The 22,974-nt window shown below is 41.9% G+C and overlaps 1 protein-coding gene and 1 long non-coding RNA gene across 3 annotated transcripts; one reads left to right on the forward strand and one right to left on the reverse strand.

Moving 5' to 3' along the window:
* Positions 1–305: 305 nt before the first annotated feature.
* LOC110492087 lies at positions 306–4,674 on the reverse strand. 2 transcript variants are annotated; one of them, XR_005036531.1, is made up of 3 exons: positions 4,471–4,674; positions 2,829–2,921; positions 306–2,695 (listed from the first exon to the last, which is right to left on the reverse strand). It is a non-coding gene; the product is annotated as an uncharacterized LOC110492087 (long non-coding RNA). The 2 variants fall into 2 exon arrangements; XR_002468947.2 differs by lacking the exon at positions 4,471–4,674 and adding an exon at positions 3,001–3,201.
* Positions 3,757–22,974, forward strand: LOC100136105 (complement receptor-like). The gene is given in 11 exon segments (NM_001124404.1): positions 3,757–3,913; positions 4,738–4,937; positions 5,068–5,256; positions 5,523–5,622; positions 5,889–5,962; positions 6,056–6,238; positions 13,676–13,852; positions 18,016–18,054; positions 18,645–18,686; positions 20,620–20,665; positions 21,393–22,974. Coding segments are annotated over 10 exon segments (954 nt in total). The 5' UTR covers positions 3,757–3,913; positions 4,738–4,858; the 3' UTR covers positions 21,418–22,974.

The raw sequence follows: 22,974 nt of genomic DNA on the forward strand, positions 1-22,974 counted from the left end.
ATAATATTAGCATCTACATACATTATTGTTTAATTTAATTTCACATATATATTTAATTTGTATCGTTTTGGTTCAACCATAATGCATTATTTTTTTTTATTTTTTTTTTTTTACCTTTATTTAACCAGGCAAGTCAGTTAAGAACAAATTCTTATTTTCAATGACGGCCTGGGAACAGTGGGTTAACTGCCTGTTCAGGGGCAGAACGACAGATTTGTACCTTGTCAGCTCGGGGGTTTGAACTCGCAACCTTCCGGTTACTAGTCCAACACTCTAACCACTAGGCTACCCTGCCGCCCCATTATAAGCCTCATCAACAGGGGGAACATATTGGGTGTACGCTGATAAGCTGTAGAAATAATATATTCATTTATAAGACTTGTTAATAAAAGATAATTATTCATAAGAAGGGCCTGAGATCAAAGGCAATATTCAGACCACTAGGGGTCAATGTTGGTTAGGATAACCAGGAGGCCTCCCTCTGTAGTAGTAGGGTCTCAATGTTACCTCCTCTCCTTGGTAGGGGAACATGCTCGATACCTGTGTATTTGAGGGAAGAGATAGGATGTGAGCTGCTACTGGATAGTCAGTGTTCTTACACCTGATTGAGCTGCGGTGTTCAGCTATGCGTTGTTTTAATTGTCTTGTCATTTATCTTATGTAGGCTTTCCCACATGGGCAGGTGATGCTATTGCTAACTCACGTTGTCTTGCATGAACCATCATTTTATACGTTGCTGGTTTGTATCTATTGCAAAGACATTGGCAACTTTGTTTTGAAGTTATTGGAGGTCAGAGAGAGGTGGATAAACCATGTGATTGATTCTGTGTTTGGCAGAGCTCTTCTGTGTATAAAAGTGACAAGGGAGGGCAAAAAAACGAAGCATCAAACGATGCACTTAGCTGTTCTACGAGTGGTCTGAGGCAGGCGTTAGATTATGTGCGTTTTCAATTCAAATCATATCAAATGTATTGGTCGCATACACACATATTGTATATGATGGTGTGTATAGACATTATGGACAATATATGAATAGAAAATATGTTTACAGCAGCAGTTATATAAGATGAGCCTCGACTAGAATACAGTATATACATATGATGTGCGTAAAAAAAAGTATGTAAAGATGATTAAAGTGACCAGTGTTCAATGACTATGTACATAGGACAGCAGTCTCTAAGGTGCAGGGTTGAGTACCAGGTGGTAACCGGCTAGTAACAGTGACTAAGTTCAGGGTAGTAGACTTGTCGGAGGCCAGCTAGTGTTGACTATTTAACAGTCTGATGGCCTTGAGATAGAAACTGTTATTCAGTCTCTCGGTCCAAGCTTTGATGCACCTGTACTGTCTCTGCCTTCTAGATGGTAGTGTGGTGAACAGGCCGTGGCTCCGGTGGCGGAGGTCCTTGATACTCTTCTTGGCCTTCCTGTGACACTGGGTGCTGTATACTGTATGTCCTGGTGGGTAGGAAGTGTGCCCCTGGTGATGCGTTGGGCTGACCGCACCACCCTCTGGAGAGCCCTACGGTTGAGGAATGTACAATTGCTGTACCAGGCGGTGATACAGCCTGACAAGATGCTCTCAACGGTGCAGGGTCTGAGGGGCCAAGCGCTGTTGCACTTTCTTCACTACACTGTCTGTGTGGATGGACCATTTCAGATTGTCAGGGATGTGCATGCTGAGGAACATGAAGCTTTTCAACCTCTCCACTAAGGCCTCATCGATGTGGATGGGGGTGTGCTCTCTATGCTGAGTACAGGAGGGAGCTGAGCACGTCCCCTTGTGGGGCTCCTGTGTTGTGGATCAGTTGAGGGTCAGCAAGTCCAGGACCCAGTTGCACAGGGCGGGTTTCAGACGAAGATTCCCAAGCTTAGTGATGAGCTTGGAGGGCATTATGGCGTAGAAGCCTTAACTGTAGCCGATGAACAGCATTCTTACACAGGTATTCTTCTTGTCCAGATGGGATAGGGCAGTGTGCAGTGCAATGGCGATCGCATTATCCATGGATCTTTTGGGGCGGTATGCAAATTGTAATTAGTGTAGGGGAGGGGTATTTTGAGTCGTGACCCACCATAAGGGTTGAGTGGTGAAAAAACATTCAGACCAAAGAATAAGTAAAAAAAAGTTATCTTGGCAGCGAAGATACATTTTTGCAGTTTCAAAGCTAGTCTCCTGCAATTCCACACATCCTGCCATGGAGCTGTAATAAAGTTTAAAACTGTTAAAGCCAATTTTCTGCAATTCTATACATTTTGCCTTGAGGTAGAGAACATTTGGCAGCATTCTACGCATTTTGACATGTCGAATGCTGTGTTATTCTCAAACATTTTAACAAAATCAATGGGGGCCTTATTGTCTAGCTTTTATTGTGTTGATTGTAAATTCTGAAAAATGATGGGCTGTTATTGGAAAATGTCCATTATATTACAAAATATATATATATTTTTAAAATCGGTTTTAGCGGTTTAAGTTTACACAAAATGCATTTTTCTATCCCCAAATGTATCCCCCCACCCCACTGGTCTAAGGTGTTGGGTAAGGTGGAGATAATATGATCCTTAACTAGCCTCTCAAAGCACTTCATGAAAAATCTTACCTTATTGGACTAGTTACCGAAAGGTTGCAAGATCGAATCCTGAGCTGACAAGGTACAAATCTGTCGTTCTGCCCCTGAACAAGGCAGTTAACCCACTGTTCCTAGGCCGTCATTGAAAACAAGAATTTGTTAACTGACTTGCCTAGTTAAATAAAGGTATAATAATATATATATGTGGTGGTCAAGAAGTGGTCTTGTGATGAAGAAAAGTGCACCATTGAAAGGAGTGATTACCTGTGTAAAGGCAGGGGTGAAACGGAAGATTCCCGGGACCGATGATGCCCGCCGTCTGGTGCGACACTGACCCCGGTGGAGAACGTGGTGAAACTGCACAGAGTGATAAGATAATGAATGAAATGTACTTCAGTAAGGTTGGCTTTGAAGCGGTCATGGTTATCAACTGTACCGTAGGAATGGACCTTAAGTCACAGAAAATAGGTGTTGTGGTGACAGCTGCAGAAAAGTACTTGCTATTACAACATTTAATCGAATATTTTTTTTATAACAAAATCAAGCTAGACAACAGTCTGTCCTTTCAATTGGGAACAAATGAGTCATAGTGGGCAGAACAAGCAAGGAGGTGGGCAGAGCCAAGAACGAGCTAGCGAGATCCTATTGGCGCATTTCCGCTGGGGACGCATACTCGGTGAAGAGAGCGTGTGCAATAAGTCAATTCGCCTTTGCACTCCTAAACAACAACACTTTTTAAAACTTTGGCAAAGGGTAAAGTCTACAAACATGTGTCCACTCTATTCATAACAGATTGTAGGTTTGGGAAGAGAAAACTGTATTGAAATCAAATGTTTAGTTGATGAGTAAATTAGCAGAATGTCGGCCAAAATCCATCTGGTTCCATCTCCTACTGCCGGCCACTGCTTCACATTTATACAGCCGTCTCATTGTACAGCTGTCTCATTGTTCTGTCTGTGATTTAACTGCAGAAGAGCCACAGGGGATATTAAATGGTAGTCTCCTGTCCTCCCAGGCAGGTGGCCTGGTGTAGGATCAAATAGGGTCACAATAGTGGATTGGGGTGTAGGGTTAGTAGGTTGGGCATTCCCCCTCCTTTTCCGTTGTTGTAGCGCATTCCCCCTCCTTTTCCGTTGTTGTAGCGCATTCCCCCCCTTTTCCGTTGTTGTAGAGCAAAGTATAACGGATTTTTACTCCAGTCCGTGGCGTTAATGCAACATATTGGATGCCAACCGTCGTTAAACCTCACCAAAGAAGAAGAAAATGCGCAACACAAACGTACATTTGCTACTGCTAGACAGACTGACAGTTGGATTTTGAAGAAAGCATACAGACTTTGAACAATAAAGGTAAGACTTTTCCAAATACCATAGCTGATAATTATTGGATATTATACAACGGGTGGGTCTAATCCTGAATGCTGTTTGGTTAAAAGCGCATTCCAGACGGTGTCTTTTCCACGTTAAAATGCCTCATCATCAACCCTGCCAGGCAAATTCTAAACTTGTTCTCCACTATAAAAAGCATCTAGACATTATCTCACATTTTATTTTAGACTAACATTGAGTTTATCTGAGGAGATTTGTATAGACTTCTTCTCAGGTCTTAACACCCGTGCCAATATCCTACAAACAACGGTCTATTTGGCATTATGACTTATTTGTTATAGACAGTGCCATGTACGCAAACACGGTAGTTAACTGATCCAGTTAACGTTAGCTAATTAGCCAGGCTAGATATCTCGCAGGTTCCACCCAGTGCCAGCTAACGGGTGGGTATAATGTGGAACGTTCCAACAGGAAACTGTTCCAAAATCTTCGTGAATAACAAAGATGCCAACAAACGCATACAAAGTAGCATGATCAATTCACCTAGCTAACTAGCTGCCGAATAGGCATCAACTCACCACGTAGCTTATTATTGTTTGTCCATAGGCTACCAGAGTGAGGACAGACATTTTTCGGAATAAACGTGGTGAGTGAAAAACTCAACAAAATTGCCCGCTCTCTACCTGGTATTTTACACTGCCGCTATACAACTTTGTATGCGTTGTTTGTTGGCAACCTTGTTATTTACGACGTTTTTGGAACGGATTCCTGTTGGAACGTTCCAGAAATTATACCCACCCCCGGCTAACATTAACATAATGGTGTCTCTTTCCATGTCAACACAGTCTGATTACGAAAAGTGGATATTGCGAGAAGATCATCCGTTTAGGTGGGGAACTTTACTCGAACAAACAAACCAATCCAGGAAATCGTGTGTTGCTGCTTGTTACGGGAAAAGAAGACGTCATGCTGCCTTCTAAATACGTCTGTTGGTCCTTGATAATAGGGATGGTACAACTTGCCTTCATGGTTCTTCCTGTTCAAGGTAGGGTCAACTAGAATCAGTTATATTTCTATGCAACTCACCCTGTCTACAGTCTATGGTTTAAAGGTTTTGACTCCTGCATTTGGCTGCCTTGGTCATTAACATGAACTCTTTCTTCCACATCTTTCAGCTCAAGAATGCTCCAAACCCATAGGAAAGCCCAACATGGTTTTGACAGAAGCCTTCATCACCAAAGAGACATTTGGAGAGGGAACAATCGCAAGTTTTGAGTGTGAAATTGGATATGCCCGTGCAGGAGGGTCTCGATCAGTCACCTGTACTGCTGGCGTGTGGAGTACAGTGACACTGACATGCACAAGTAATTCCAATAATTGTATTTATTGTTGTGGTAAAAAGTTGATATATTCATTGCCCATCCATAAAACTCAGTGAAATACTAGCCTAAGCCTAGCCTGGAATCCAGACTTGTTTTGTGCAAAAAATTCCACTCCTTGACACTCCATGTCATATGCCAATATGTTTGGCATATGACATGGAGTGGCATGTTTGCACAAAACAAGTATATTCCAAGCTAGCCTATATTTCCTCTGTACATGAGTGACTAGTTTTCTTCATGGTTTTCAGGAAAGTCATGTGGCCACCCAGGAGAAGTGATGAATGGCAACTATATTCTCGATGAAGGCATTCTGTTCGGTGCCAGAGCTGCTGTTACCTGTGACACTGGGTCAGTGCAAGGCTATTTGCCTCCCCTCTCTCGCTCTCTCTTGTGCGTGCACACTCTCATTCTTTAATAGGGCTCAACTGAGTACTTTAACATGTCATGTTTCACAAAGTTCACAATTTGCAGGCCTAATACTTTTTGTCCCTAAAAGCTAAAGGAAATGTTTGTAAAGCTTATGATATCATGATCAGTGAACAGTATGTTGTAACCCCTTGCTATCCCAAAACCAATGGTCCAAATACTGTCTCATATTGTGTAATCTTTTTCAGCTATATGCTTGTGGGCAGCGGTGTAAGGAACTGTATGGTTGAAGGCTGGGATGGCAGAGTTCCTGTATGTGAAGGTTAGTCAAGTCAAAATAACAATATCTTAAACAGTTCTATGCTTGTGCCAAGATCAAAACTGTTCATAACTGCTGTTGTGTTCTACTCTGCAGTGGTGAAGTGTGGAAAGCCCCCCACCATTGTCAACGGTGGACTTGTTATCCCACCTGATGACGTGTACCACTATAGAAGTGTTGTGGAATATAGCTGTGAGAAGGAATTCACTCTGGTTGGAACTAAATCCATAGTCTGTGAAAAGGAAGGAGAATTCCAGCCAGCTCCACCGGAGTGTAAAAGTACGTTGAAAGCTTGCCTTTTTCCCCCCTTCTACCACACAATCATGAGCAATGTCAGGGTCCAGATGACCTCATCTGAACATATTTTTCTTAATTACAAAAATATCACTATCTAGCCTGATACAAAGAAATAACATAAGCGGAGATGTGCGTGAGACATTTAAGTGATAATGCCCGAGAAGCCGGTGTTTGAAGAATGTATTGGCACGAATGTTGTTCGTTTTCGTCGAGTGCCGGCAAACCGTGCCAATATATCCTCCAAACACCGGCGTCGAGGACATTATCACTTTTATACAACGAGTTACCAACATATTCAAATAGTGATTGACATATAAAAAAAATAAAAACCGTTATTTTGATTCATTTCTTCATACTATGTCATCCTTCCACAAGACATATTCCTGACACAAATGTAGGATTGCTAGATACGCAAACCAGTCATTCAGTCTTTTGTTCTGTGTCTATGGACGCGACCCAGTTGTTAGTTCTAAATGCCATACTGGCTGGCAATGGTCTTATCCCTTGCTTGCTTGCTTGCTAGCCAACTACGGCTAACTTAGTCACGTCAAAGTGCAGCCAGAATAACAGCAAAGTAGCTGCATTTGCATTTGTTTAAGCTGTTTTCTAGTTAGCTTTATTTAGTCCTCTTCACGACTGTCTTTGTGTGCTTGGAACCTGTTAGTTTGTTGGTGATGTGGACACCAAGGAACTTGAAGCTCTCAACCTGCTCCACTGCAGCCCCGTTGATGAGAATGGGGGCGTGCATGGTCCTCCTTTTCCTGTAGTCCACAATCATCTCCTTGGTCTTGATCACGTTGAGGGAGAGGTTGTTGTCCTGGCACCACACAGCCAGGTCTCTGACCTTCTCCCTATAGGCTGTCTCATCGTGGTTGTCAAATCAAATTTTATTTGTCACATACACATGGTTAGCAGATGTTAATGCGAGTGTAGCGAAATGCTTGTGCTTCTAGTTCCGACAATGCAGTAATAACCAACAAGTAATCTAACTAACAATTCCAAAACTACTGTCTTATACACGGGGGATAAAGAATATGTACATAAAGATATATGGATGAGTGATGGTACAGAGCAGCATAGGCAAGATACAGTAGATGGTATCGAGTATAGTATATACATATGAGATGAGTATGTAAACAAAGTGGCATAGTTAAAGTGGCTAGTGATACATGTATTACATAAGGATGCAGTAGATGATATAGAGTACAGTATATACGTATACATATGAGATGAATAATGTAGGGTATGTAAACATTATATTAGGTAGCATTGTTTAAAGTGGCTAGTGATATATTTTACATCATTTCCCATCAATTCCAATTATTAAAGTGGCTGGAGTTGAGTCAGTGTGTTGGCAGCAGCCACTCAATGTTAGTGGTGGCTGTTTAACAGTCTGATGGCCTTGAGATAGAAGCTGTTTTTCAGTCTCTCGGTCCCAGCTTTGATGCACCTGGACTGACCTCGCCTTCTGGATGATAGCGGGGTGAACAGGCAGTGGCTCGGGTGGTTGTTGTCCTTGATGATCTTTATGGCCTTCCTGTAACATCGGATGGTGTAGGTGTCCTGGAGGGCAGTAATTTGCCCCCGGTGATGTGTTGTGCAGACCTCACTACCCTCTGGAGAGCCTTACGGTTGTGGGCGGAGCAGTTGCCGTACCAGGCGGTGATCCAGCCCGCCAGGATGCTCTCGATTGTGCATCTGTAGAAGTTTGTGAGTGCTTTTGGTGACAAGCCAAATTTCTTCAGCCTCCTGAGGTTGAAGAGGCGCTGCTGCGCCTTCTTCACGATGCTGTCTGTGTGAGTGGACCAATTCTGTTTGTCTGTGATGTGTATGCCGAGGAACTTAACTTACTACCCTCTCCACTACTGTTCCATCGATGTGGATAGGGGGGTGTTCCCTCTGCTGTTTCCTGAAGTCCACAATCATCTCCTTAGTTTTGTTGACGTTGAGTGTGAGGTTATTTTCCTGACACCACACTCCGAGGGCCCTCACCTCCTCCCTGTAGGCCGTCTCGTCGTTGTTGGTAATCAAGCCTACCACTGTTGTGTCGTCCGCAAACTTGATGATTGAGTTGGAGGCGTGCGTGGCCACGCAGTCGTGGGTGAACAGGGAGTACAGGAGAGGGCTCAGAACGCACCCTTGTGGGGCCCCAGTGTTGAGGATCAGCGGGGTGGAGATGTTGTTGCCTACTCTCACCACCTGGGGGCGGCCCGTCAGGAAGTCCAGTACCCAGTTGCACAGGGCGGGGTCGAGACCCAGGGTCTCGAGCTTAATGACGAGCTTGGAGGGTACTATGGTGTTGAATGCCGAGCTGTAGTCGATGAACAGCATTCTCACATAGGTATTCCTCTTGTCCAGATGGGTTAGAGCAGTGTGGTTGAGATTGCATCGTCTGTGGACCTATTTGGGCGGTAAGCAAATTGGAGTGGGTCTAGGGTGTCGGGTAGGGTGGAGGTGATATGGTCTCTCAAAGCACTTCATGATGACGGAAGTGAGTGCTACGGGCGGTAGTCGTTTAGCTCAGTTACCTTAGCGTTCTTGGGAACAGGAACAATAGTGGCCCTCTTGAAGCATGTGGGAACAGCAGACTGGTATAGGGATTGATTGAATATGTCCGTAAACACATCGGCCAGCTGGTCTGCGCATGCTCTGAGGGCGCGGCTGGGGATGCCGTCTGGGCCTGCAGCCTTGCGAGGGTTAACACGTTTAAATGTTTTACTCACCTCGGCTGCAGTGAAGGAGAGTCCGCATGTTTTCGTTGCAGGCCGTGTCAGTGGCACTGTATTGTCCTCAAAGCGGGCAAAAAAGTTATTTAGTCTGCCTGGGAGCAAGACATCCTGGTCCGTGACTGGGCTGGTTTTCTTCTTGTAGTCCGTGATTGACTGTAGACCCTGCCACATACCTCTTGTGTCTGAGCCGTTGAATTGAGATTCTACTTTGTCTCTATACTGACGCTTAGCTTGTTTGATAGCCTTGCGGAGGGAATAGCTGCACTGTTTGTATTCGGTCATGTTACCAGTCACCTTGCCCTGATTAAAAGCAGTGGTTCGCGCTTTCAGTTTCACGCGAATGCTGCCATCAATCCACGGTTTCTGGTTAGGGAATGTTTTAATCGTTGCTATGGGAACGACATCTTCAACGCATGTTCTAATGAACTCGCACACCGAATCAGCGTATTCGTCAATGTTGTTATCTGACGCAATACGAAACATATCCCAGTCCACGTGATGGAAGCAGTCTTGGAGTGTGGAATCAGCTTGGTCGGACCAGCGTTGGACAGACCTCAGCGTGGGAGCTTCTTGTTTTAGTTTCTGTCTGTAGGCAGGGATCAGCAAAATGGAGTAGTGGTCAGCTTTTCCGAAAGGAGGGCGGGGCAGTGCCTTATATGTGTCGCGGAAGTTAGAATAACAATGATCCAAGGTTTTTCCAGCCCTGGTTGCGCAATCGATATGTTGATACAATTTAGGGAGTCTTGTTTTCAGATTAGCCTTGTTAAAATCCCCAGCTAGAATGAATGCAGCCTCAGGATGTATGGATTCCAGTTTGCAAAGAGTCAAATAAAGTTTGTTCAGAGCCATCGATGTGTCTGCTTGAGGGGGAATATATACGGCTGTGATTATAATCGAAGAGAATTCTCTTGGTAGATAATGCGGTCGACATTTGATTGTGAGGAATTCTAAATCAGGTGAACAAAAGGATTTGAGTTCCTGTATGTTTCTGTGATCACACCACGTCTCGTTAGCCATAAGGCATACGCCCCCGCCCCTCTTCTTACCAGAAAGATGTTTGTTTCTATCGGTGCGATGCGTGGAGAAACCCGCTGGCTGCACCGCCTCCGATAGCGTCTCTCCAGTGAGCCATGTTTCCGTGAAGCAAAGAACGTTACAGTCTCTGATGTCCCTCTGGAATGCTACCCTTGCTCGGATTTCATCAACCTTGTTGTCAAGAGACTGGACATTGGCGAAAAGAATGCTAGGGAGTGGTGCACGATGTGCCCGTCTCCGGAGTCTGACCTGAAGACCGCCTCATTTTTTTGGGGTCGCCGGCTGGGATCCATTCCGTTGTCCTGGTTGAAAGGCAGAACACAGGATCCGCTTCGCGAAAATCATATTCTTGGTTGTACTGATGGTGAGTTGACGCTGATCTTATATTCAGTAGTTCTTCTCGACTGTATGTAATGAAACCTAAGATGACCTGGGGTACTAATGTAAGAAATAACACGTAAAAAACAAAAAACTGCATAGTTTCCTAGGAACATGAAGCGAGGCGGCCATCTCTGTCGGCGCCATCAGCAAACTTGACGATGGTGTTGGAGTCATGCCTGGCCATGCAGTCATGAGTGAACAGGGAGTACGGAGGGGACTGAGCGCGCACCCCTGAGGGGCCCTGTGTTGAGGATCAGCATGGCGGATGTGGTGTTACCTACCCTTACCACCTGGGGGAGGCCTGTCAGGAAGTCCGGGATCCAGTTGCGGAGGGAGGTGTTTAGTCCCAGGTCCTTAGCTTAGAGATGAGCTTTGAGGGCACTATGGGTCTGAATGCTGAGCTGTAGTCAATGAATAGCATTCTCACATAGGTGTTCCTTTTGTCCAGGTGGGAAAGGGCAGTGTGGAGTGCAATAGAGATTGCGTTGTCTGTGGATCTGCTGGGGCGGTATGCCAATTGGAGTGGGTTTCTGGGATATTGTTGATGTGAGACATGATCAGCCTTTTCAGAGCACTTCATGGCTACAGATGTGAGTGCTATGGGTTGGTAGTCATTTATGCAAGTTCTTAGTGTTCTTGGGCACAGGGACTATGGTGGTCAGCTTGAAACATGTTGGTATTACAGACTCTGTCAGGGATAGGTTGAATATGTCAGTTAGGACACTTATTTATTTAACTAGGCAAGTCGGTTAGGAACAAATTTTTAGTTACAATGACGGCCTACACTGGCCAAACCCGGACAACGCTGGGCAAGTTAGGCGCCGCCCTATCTCAATCACGGTTGTGATACAGCCTGGATTCAAACCAGGGTGTCTGTAGTGACGTCTCAAGCACTGGGATGCAGTGCCTTAGGCCACTGCACCATTCGGGAGCAACTTGCCAGTTGGTCAGCGCATGCTCGCGCTTAATTCAGTACGGATGTTGCCTGTAATCCATGGCTTCTGGTTGGGGTATGTACGTACTGTCACTGTGGGGATGACATCATCGATGCACTTATTGATGAAGCCAGTGACTGATATGGTGTCCTCCCCAATGCCATCAGAAGAATTCCGGAACATATTCCAGTCTGTGCTATCAAAACAGTCCTGTAGCTTAGCATCTGCTTCATCTGACCACTTCCTTATTGACTGAGTCACTGGTGCTTTCTGCTTTAGTTTTTGTTTGTAAGCAGGAATCAGAAGGATAGAATTTTGGTCAGATATCCCCCGCCAAATGGAGGGCGAGGGAGAGCTTGTACGCTTCTGTGTGTGGAGTAAAGGTGGTCTATATATGTATGTATGTATGTGTATATATGTGTGTGTGTGTATATATGTATATGTATATATATGTATATGTATGTGTATATATATATATGTATATATATGTGTGTATATATATATATATATATATATATATATATATTCATTCCTCTGGTTACACATTTAACATGCTGATTAGAAATTAGGTAAAATGGATTTAAGTTTCCCTGCATTGAAGTCCCCGGCCACTAGGAGCGCCTTCCCTGGATGAGTGTTTTCCTGTTTGCTAATGGCTGTGTATAGCTCATTCAGTGCGGTCTTAGTGCCAGTATTGGTTTGCGGTGGTATTTAGACAGCTTTGATAAATACACAAACTCTCTTGGCAAATAGTGTGGTCTACAGCTTATGAGAGACTCTACCTCAGGCGAGCAAACCCTTGAGACTTCCTTAGATTTCGTGCATCAGCTGTTGTTTACAAATATACATGGACCGCCACCCCTTGTCTTATCAGAGGCCGCTGTTCTATCCTCCTGAAAAAGCTTCAAACCCACCAGCTGTATGTTTATTAATGTCGTCGTTCAGCCACAACTCGGTGAAACGTAAGATATTACAGTTTTTAATGTCCCGTTGGTAGGATATACGTGATCGTAGTTTGTCTCTATTTTATTATCGATTGATTGCACGTTGTCTAATAGGAACGATGGTAAAGGTAGAATACCCTTTCGGCGACGGATCCTAACAAGGCACCCGGATCTTCGTCCACGATACCTCTGTCTCTTTCTCCTGCGAATTACAGGGATGAGGGCCTTGTCTGGCGTCTGAAGTAAATTGAAGAAAAGTATTCCCCCAGTACGGGGTGAGTAATCACTGTCCTGATATCTTGAAGCTCTTTTCGGTCATAAGACACGGTGGCAGAAACATCATCAACAAAATAACTTACAAATAACGCAAAAACATGCACAATTGGTTACGGGATCTTAAAACGGCAGCCATCTCCTTCCGCGCCATTAGTTATACATTTCCTGGCAGGGTTGATGAGACAGTGGATTGCACAGTGCGATGGAACATAGTAAATAGATTAGCAGGTGGTATCTTGTGAAATACACAGGCCGGAATGTAGTTTTATCCATTCAGGATTAGACCCACCCGTTGTATTAACATACAACACAGGCTAATAGATGTTGAAGGAATTTAATTCCTCTGTTTTAATACCCAATTAAATTAAACACTCAGTCAATTCAGAAGGATTTGTAAGACCTTATTTTATAGGAATGGACAGAGCCCCAGTCTTAAGTCAAGTAACAGCCTTTAATCAAGAGTACTGAGTTCATACACATTTTACCACAGGTTATAAACTGAAAATGACGTCAGCGTTTTCTAAATGTTCCGTCTCTTCTTGACACTGGTAGAAAGGCCCTATAGCTCTCAAGCCTTCCCTCCTCGCCTAGAGCCAAGGTCAGTCAGTGTAGATAAGCATTCTAGACAGTCTGGAGATAGTTCATTCATTTGTACCAAGGAACAGACCGTCATTGTTCTAACTTTTGCCCACGTTCACACACACACATTATTTTCAGTACTGGGATCAAGAATGAAAACTCATACATATACAGTAACATTTAGTATTCTGATTAGTACATGTATAGTAACATAATAGTATTCGGATTAGTCAGTCCTGATTGAAATGTATACATAATTAGTCATCATTGATAAAAATTCCCTTAACAATAGAGCAGTCTAAAACATGGTTTATGTGTACTGTTGGCCTACTCTAAAAACCATGATGCAACATTAAGCTCAGACGAAGAGTAAAACAAAAACTCTAGCTTATTTTTGAAGGCCAAGTTCCAGAATTCATAAATAAGTGTCTATAGCAAAATTGTGATATTGCCTTCAAATAGCCTAAAACTAATGAGAGACTTGGGCCCACCTTGTTCACAACAGTAGCTAACGAAATTGCTCTTTGTTTACATCTGCAGTGGTTTCATGTCCTGCTCCTGTTGTTGAGAATGGCGTTAGGATTGAAGGTCGTCTGCCCCCCTACAAGCACAAGTCTTTTGTGACGTATAAGTGCAACGATGGATATAAGATGATTGGAGAGGCCAGTCTGACATGTGAAATAGAAGGCTGGTCAGCTTCTATTCCCACATGCAAAGGTAAGACTTGTTTCGGTGTTTGTTATTTAACACACTTTAACCTATATTTGAACTTAGACATTTTGTGCGTCATTTGGTGTTTAGGACCAGAAGACAAATATGTCAGCAAACTGACTTTCTGAATTGACCCTATCTTATGTAAACATGTTGAGACTATTTTGATAACACAAAATAGTATGTGTGGTAGGCCTAGTCTTCATGCTAATCATTATTTTTCACCATATGCATGGCTGTGCATAGCAACCTCAGGTAATTATTTTCCCAGTATGCATTAGTTTGGATTTGGTCATTTTGATTTCCATCTATTATTTCCTTCTAGTCCATTCCTTGCTACTCACCTGCATGTTTTTTTTAGGGCTGACCCCAATTATTTGACTGGTTGATTGTCTGGTCAATAATGGGCTGTTGGTCGACCAAGATTATTTTTTTAAATTTAGTCGAGCAGTAAAATAAATGTATTTATTTATACGGCACACGACACCGGTCTTATTCACGACCATCTCAGTGAACGAATCTATTGCGGAGGCCGAGGCAAATCCATTGCGGAGGCCGCAGGGATGGCACAGTCCAAGAAGGGGAGTGTGGCTGCACAATGCACGTCTCCCTCCAGAATGCGCACTCTCTCTTCACCTCAAACAGCAAGAAAACAAAGTATGTTTTTACATCCATTGAGCATGACAATAGTTCCTCAATGCATTTTAAATATCTTTCCAGCTCTCTCCCTTTCGAGAACCACTTAGCGTGAAAGGGGAAAATGTATGCTCTGATCCAGTGGAAATTTCATAAAATAGGCCTACCTGAATCATTTTTATCCCTTGCGCAAATTCCCTAGAGCTGTGTCTGTCCTGAGCTCACTGGTGCAGCAAACTCTTGAGGGGCCCAAAATATTTTATACAATGTCAGTCTGGACCCAAGTTAATAGTTGATACAATGTTTCAAGTTTGTTGCAGACTGGCCATGCTTAGCCTGTAATTTATAGGATATTTATTTTTCATCAGGATATTTTCTACCGGCAGAATGCAATGCTTTTACGTAGTTGGCAATAGATGTTACTTTTTAGGGTTGTAGAATTTTCATTTGGATAGAATTTTGTTTAATAACATGACAAAGATTGAGATACGAAGACGTTATTATAAATTAAATTAAACTGTACCACGCAAATAGTGCATATGAAAACAATAACTTGGCACGCAGATCAGTAGAAATGGTCAAATAAATTGGAATTCCACATGTGAAAGTTTGCAGACTCCTCGTGTAGCCTATTACTGGCAACTTCAGGAGAGTAACTGCAGAATTTCTGAATGTCAGTAGGAGTGGAAAGGAGGATGGTCGGACAGGTTACCTTTTTTCCCTTATGGTTATCTTGATCTCTGGCTCACTCTTAAGTCATTTGTGTTTTTTCATCACCGTGAGTTTAAAGTAGAGGTCGACCGATTTATGATTTTTCAATACCAATTATTGGGAGGACCAAAAAAAAGCTGATACCGATTAATCGGCCAAATAAAAAAATACAAAAAAATTATAATTAATAAATATTTGTTGTGTGTGTGTATATGTATGTGTGTGTGTATATGTATGTGTGTGTGTATATGTATGTGTGTGTGTATATGTATGTATGTATGTATGTATGTATATGTATGTATTTTTTTTTAAATATATATATTTGTAATAATGACAATTACAGCAATATTGAATGAACGCTTTAACTTAAAATAATACATCAATAAAATCAATTTGGTCTCAAATAAATGATGAAACATGTTAAATTTGGTTTAAATAATGCAAAAACAAAGTGTTGGAGAAGAAAGTAAAAGTGCAATATGTGCCATGTAAAAAAGCTAACGTTTAAGTTCCTTGCTCAGAACATATGAAAGCTGGTGGTTCCTTTTTAACCTGAGTCTTCAATATTCCCAGGTACGAAGTTTTAGGTTGTAGTTATTATAGGACAATTTCTCTCTGTACCATTTGTATTTCATATACCTTTTGACTTTTGGATGTTTTTATAGGCACTATAGTATTTATTGCAAGCCTAATCTCGGGAGTTGATAGTCATAAACAGCGCAATGCTTAAAGCACAGTGAAGAGCTGCTGGCAAATGCATGAAAGTGCTGTTTGAAAGAATGCTTAGGAGCCTGCTGCTGCCTACCACCGCTCAGTCAGACTGCTCTATCAAATATCAAATCATAGACATAATTATAATATAATAACACACAGAAATACGAGCCTTAGGTCATTTATATGGTCAAATCCGGAAACTATAATTTCTAAAACAAAATGTTTTTTCTTTCAGTGATCAGATGGCATCCATAAGTCTAAATATTGCTGTTACATTGCACAACCTTCAATGTTATGTCATAATTGTGTAAAATTCTGGCAAATTAATTACGGTCTTTGTTAGGAAGACATGGTCTTCACACAGTTCACAACGAGCCAGCCGGCCCAAACTGCTGCATATACCCTGACTCGGCTTGCACAGAACGCAAGAGAAGTGACACAATTTCCCTAGTTAAAAGAGATTCATGTTAGCTGGCAATATTAACAAAATATGCAGGTTTAAAAATATATACTTGGGTGATGATTTTAAGAAAGGCATTGATGTTTATGGTTAGGTACACATTGGTGCAACGACAGTGTTTTTTTTCGTGAATGCGCTTGTTAAATCACCCATTTGGCCAAGTAGGCTGTGATTCAATGATAAATTAACAGGCACCGCATTGATTATATGCAACGCAGGACAAGCTAGATAACTACACAATATTACTAGTTTAACTAGTGATTATGTTAAGATTGATTTCTTTTTTATAATATACATTTTATGCTAGCTTGCACCTTACCTTGGTTCCTTGCTGCAATTGCATAACAGGTAGTTAGTTGCCTGCCACGAAGTCTCCTCGTGGAGTGCAATGTAATCGGCCATAATCGGTGTCCAAAAATGCAGATTACCGATTTTGTTATGAGAACTTGAAATTGGCCGTGATTAATCGGCCATTCCGATTAACCGGTCGACCTCTAGTTTAAAGCATCAGAAAATCTCAATGCATAGTTGATTTTATTAAAACACAAGGTGTGGTTATATATGGAAAAATACATGTTTTAAAATCAATGGTTGAAAGAACAGACCAAGGTTTTTTTTTTTTTTTTTTTTCTCTGAACAGCCCTAATGCTTTTAGTAGCAAAGTTGGTTACTATTTAAAACAAAATGGTGTTCAAATTCGACCTTTTGATCCATTCAAACATTCCCATGGTCTAGTGAGCTGCTTACCTTCCATTGAGGGTCTGCTGAGTAACACTTTATTTGTGAATGATTAGCCATCTTGTCCAAGACCATTCTACTCCTCAGACCACACTGGCTGACTAAAGCATTTGAGGGATCACAACGGGAAAGTGTTGTGACAGACTAGACAAAAATAAGTACCGGCTTAATTGTATTGCATTACTTTGTAGCCCTTTTGACAAAACCAAAGCCCCTTACTAGGCGATAATGTGTTTCCCAAAAACATTTTGAATGGTTATTAGTGACCTGCAGTCATTTGGCTACAGGACCGTCACAGCCCTACTAACACCTCAACTGACTTCATTAGCCTAACCTTTGATCCTTTATGGTAATAGAATAAGCCAGTGGTGTGTTTGTGGTGAGGCTTTCAAATTACCTCCACACAAAGTTGCATGTCAGTCTGGCTGAGGTGGAGAATCGTCATTGGTACTGTGAAGTACACAGCCTATTATGCTCGCTAAATTCCCCTACTTATTTGTGTCCAAAGATATATTCTTGTCTCAACTTGAATTGACACTTGAATTATAGATTCAAATTGAACCAGGCTGCCAACAAGTGGTAGTTTATGGTGGCTTTTCTCCTTCACCTGATACGACAAAGGATTGATTTGTGATCTGAATATACAGTATGTAACAATGTACCAATGTACCTATCAAGTAGTCAATCTGTATTCACATAGGGCTGAACCCTACCTTGAGTTATGTTTCACATAGACTACCTCGAACACAGAAAGTATTGGCTGTGTTGAAATTGAACACTAGTTTGTGCATGCCATGCCTCTAACATCTAATTCTTTTTAATTTATTTGATTTATCAAACTTCAGTAAGCTGTAATTGTTGGTGTTAAGTGTGTGTGTGTGAACCCTAATATCACCTCTTTTGACAACAGATGGTGCACCTGGTCCCACTAGTCCCCCAGCGGCCAACAGTAAGCTACCTATTGATGTTTTACATGCTCTTTCCATGACATAGACTGGCCAGGTGAAAGCTATGATCCCTTATTGATATCACTTGTTAAGTCTTGTTAATTCAATCAGTGTAGATGAAGGGGAGGAGACGGGTTGAAGAAGGATTTTTAAGCCTTGAGACAATTGAGACATGGATTGTGTGTGTGCCATTCAGAAGGTGAATAGGCACGACAAAAAAATGTAGGTGCCTTTTGAACGGGGAATGGTGCCAGGCGCACCGGTTTGTGTCAAGAACTGCAATGCTGCTGGGTTTTACATGCTCAATAGTTTAGTATGTATCAAAAATGGTCCACCACCCAAAGGACATCCAGCCAACTTGACACAACTGCGGGAAGCATTGGTGCGGCAACTCAATTGGGCGGCAACTCAATATGAATTACACTCCGTGTATATGTTGTTACAACAGTAAGCTGTCTCCCAGTAGCTATCTATTGGTGTTGTATATGATCTCTTTGATGGTTCAAGCATTATTTAGGCTATTAAGTGATGATTTAATTATTACTGCAAATTCATGATGGCATATTCCTTCCCTCGTTTGTTTCTCTTACAGACCACACATGGAAAATAGTAGGGGGTGTTCTAGGTGGACTTGGTAAGTTGCTATAGAATTTGTGTGGATAATGACAGTAACCGTCCAACATGGTGACCTGTTAAATAAAACAAGAATTGTACTATATTCCATCTTATAAAGACGAACGGGATAAGCAGTATTTGTTTGGTTTTATGTTGAACGTTTTCAAATCTAGTCATCATGCAACAATGTTGCTGTACCAATAATTTATTTTTTTAACATACTCAGCAAAAAAAGAAACGTCCTCTCACTGTCAACTGAGTTTATTTTCAGCAAACTTAACATGTGTAAATATGTGTATGAACAATAAAAGATTCAACAACTGAGACATAAACTTAACAAGTTCCACAGACATGTGACTAACAGAAATTGAATAATGTGTCCCTGAACAAAGGGGGGGATCAAAATCAAAAGTAACAGTCAGTATCTGGTGTAGCCACCAGCTGCTTTAAGTACTGCAGTGCATCTCCTCCTCATGGACTGCACTAGATTTGCCAGTTCTTGCAGTGAGATGTTACCCCACTCTTCCACCAAGGCACCTGCAAGTTCCCGGACATTTCTGGGGGGAATGGCCCTAACCCTCACCCTCCGGTCCAACAGGTCCCAGACGTGCTCGATTGTATTGAGATCTGGGGTCCTCGCTGGCCATGGCAGAACACTGACATTCCTGTCTTGCAGGAAATCAGACACAGAACAAGCAGTATGGCTGGTGGCATTGTCATGCTGGAGCGTCATGTCAGGATGAGCCTACAGGAAGGGTACCATATGAGAAAGGAGGATGTCTTCCCTGTAACGCACAGTGTTGATTGCCTACAATGACAACAAGCTCAGTCCGATGATGCTGTGACACACCGCCCTAGACCACAACGGACCCTCCACCTTCAAATCGATCCCGCTCCAGAGTACAGGCCTCGGTGTAACGCTCATTCCTTCGATGATAAATGCGAATTCGACCATCACCCCTGGTGAGACAAAACCGCAACTTGTCAGTGAAGATCACTTTTTGCCAGTCCTGTCTGGTCCAGCGACGGTGGGTTTGTGCCCATAGGTGACGTTGTTGCCGGTGATGTAAGGCGGGTCCTCACCAGACAACAGGCCTAAAGGCCTCAGTCCAGCCTCTCTCGGTCTATTGCTGACAGTCTGAGCACTGATGGAAGGATTGCGCATTCCTGGTGTTACTCTGGCAGTTGTTGTTGCCATCCTGTACCTGTCCCGCAGGTGTGATGTTCGGATGTACCGATCCTGTGCAGGTGTTGTTACACGTGGTCTGCCACTGCGAGGACAATCAGCTGTCCGTCCTGTCTCTCTGTAGCGCTGTCTTATGCGTCTCACAGTATGGACATTGCAATTTATTTCCCTGGCCACATCTGCAGTCCTCATGCCTCCTTGCAGCATGCCTAAGGCACGTTCACGCAGGGACCCTGGGCACCTTTCTTTTGGTGTTTTTCAGAGTCAGTAGAAAGGCCTCTTTAGTGTCCTAAGTTTTCATAACTGAGACCTTAATTGCCTACCGTCTGTAAGCTGTTAGTGTCTTAACGATCGTTCCACAGGTGCATGCTCATTAATTGTTTATGGGTCATTGAACAAGCAAGGGAAACAGTGTTTAAACCCTTTACAATGATGATCTGAAGTTATTTGGATTTTTACAAATGATCTTTGAAAGACAGGGTCCTGAGAAAGGAACGTTTCTTTTTTTTCTAAGTGTATTTTTATTACCTAGGTAGTATTCTGTTCAAGCCTTTTCTTGCAGGACAGACAAAGTTATTTGTAATACTTTTCTATTGTTACTGGTATACAAACCTATAACAATACCCCTTTCTGTTGACATCCCATTATTTTTTATTAATGTTGTTCACAGTAAGGAGAAGGAATGTTGATGTTTTAAACTCTATGCCAAGTAAGAATTACCTAAATAATACCTCATGGATTCAAACTTCTCCTTTTTTCTTTGCAGGTTTTGTTTGTGTTATAGGATTTATAGTCTACAAATATAAAGCACGGTAAGTCATTCTCATTTCATTAACATCTAATCAAGGCTTGTTTCCTGTCATGGCTCCTCCCTCTTTTCTTTGCGCTCACTAAAACAGCTGTTGTTCAGTTTCATGTGTTCTTTTGGGTTTTTGCTGCTGTTATTGCCACCTATGCTGCTTCAGCTAAATGCTGCATGCTTTATATTTGCAAAGCTTTCTGGTGTTTAACATCAATATACACACACCAGCCACAGTAGTGAAGCTGCAAAGTAAACGCAATGGCCCTTTTGTCAAATCTTCTAGTGTTCTTAAACATTAAACTGGTTGGTGGGTGTCATTGATGATGTCCAGACGTGTTGCCACTCACGTGTCGGGCAAGGGTGACAGATTGTTGGGGCAATGGGTTTGGCCTAGCCTGGGATCCAGACTTGTTTTGCTAACATTCCACCCCTTACCACTCTGTCATATAACAAACAGTTTGCCATGACACATGGCAAGGAGTGGATTGTTAGCACAAAAAAGGTCTGGGTTCCAGGCTAGGTTTGGCCTCCTGGTCATCCAGAAATGCAGTCATGAAATACATTGCTCAACTTTTGGGTTACAGCTATCGATTTGGCTACTTAGGAAATGTGCCCACTAACTCTGAAGACAAATGTATCATGTTTATGTTCATTCTTTTAGCAGGACAGGTGTAGAAAAAAATGTGAAATGTATTTTTGTGATTTTTCTAACTGCATTTTTGGTATTTATTTTTCAGTGCCAGGTCGTCTTACTTGCCTTAGTTTCCTCTTGCTTCGTTGATAAGGGAGTCAAAGTGAACAGGCTGCTGTGATTTAATACACTACCCTCCTGCTTATGAATGCACCAGCCCCTCCCAAACACCGGGTTCATTTCCTTTCAAAGGAAGCTCGATCATGTGATGTTTTAGAAACCTCACGATGAAGAATGAATTGGTTCATTCCAATTTGGAAGCTTGTGCTTAATGAGTGACCTAACCTGATTATTCAATAACTATTAATGTTTCCAGTGTACTTCACAAATAAATTTCTTATTCTGAGCCTGCTTTCTCATTGCCAACCACCTTAGTTAAAATGCTCATGTATTTTAACTAAGACAAAATAAATACATAGGGGAATGTGTTTGACGCAACGTCTTAATATAAGTCATGCCACCGAAGGTCAACATGATTGGTTTGCTAGAGCAGGTTGCAGGTGTGTTGAAACACTCATATCCTGGAGCTCAAGAGCAAAGATGGTTCAATGTGAATCAATTGCTTTCACCAAGTTTAGCTCTAGTCATTGGCCTTAGACAAGTATTGTGATGTGAATTCGAAAAGCTTGGTTTTACAAGGAGACCATGCTTGAAACACCAGAGTATACTTTTGAGTGGGTTTAGCTCTGGCTCATGATCCAGCTTTGGAATCTTTATTTGAACTTATAGCCTATTTTGTATTGTTCTACTGTAGATAAGCCAAGGAAAGATGTATATTTTTTTTTAAAGTGAAGACATTTTGTTTTAATATAAAGGGGAAATAAATGCCTGTAATGTTCCTATGTCTTATTTCCAGAGATGAATCATGTTTGAGACTTTTCCCCCTGTAAACTGTTCTTGAATGTGTTACATTGAATGTGTGAGATTCATTATGGCAACTGGCTGAAGCATATTGAGCAAATGTATTGGAGATCTGCTATTCAACCACTTCTAATTTAACATGCACCATACCTGACAGCTGAATTGCTGCCTTCAGTAAATGCAAAGTCTCTTGCAATAAGACCACTGGGCCATGGTGTTCTAGGAGGAAGCCTGCAGCTCTCACTAATATAGAAGGCTAAAATGAATCCGTTTATTTGTTAGTGTTAGATTCTTTACTTTGCCTTATCAATGGAAAATGTTTCATGGGATCTAATCAAGTGTTTGCTTCATATGAACCCATGTTGTTATTTAGTAGAGCACAATGTTAGGTGAATATAAAAGTAGGTTTGACTTTAATTTATTCTGATCAATGTACCCTACTAAATAAACAGAGCAGTGTTAAATGTAAAACAGCATGTTTTCAAAATGGAATGAAAATACATGTTCCAAAAGGTTGTTTCATTATATCTAAGACGACTATCTAACAGGAGCACTTTTAATGAATAAAATGAAGTATTAATGTGTGTTTAAGTATAATGTAGCTCTCACCACTGACTCTAAATGCTCTACTTTACATCTGTCTATTACCAGTTTTATTGTCAGTGTGGAACCACTTAAGATAGTAAGTTGTGGTCAGCCAATTATGAATGTTTTTTTTCTTCACGTTTTGATTTACCAATCAATTAAACAGCGCTCATTTAAACATG

Source organism: Oncorhynchus mykiss, chromosome 16, assembly GCF_013265735.2.
Source record: "Oncorhynchus mykiss isolate Arlee chromosome 16, USDA_OmykA_1.1, whole genome shotgun sequence".
In the NCBI taxonomy this organism is placed as follows: Eukaryota; Metazoa; Chordata; class Actinopteri; order Salmoniformes; family Salmonidae; genus Oncorhynchus; species Oncorhynchus mykiss.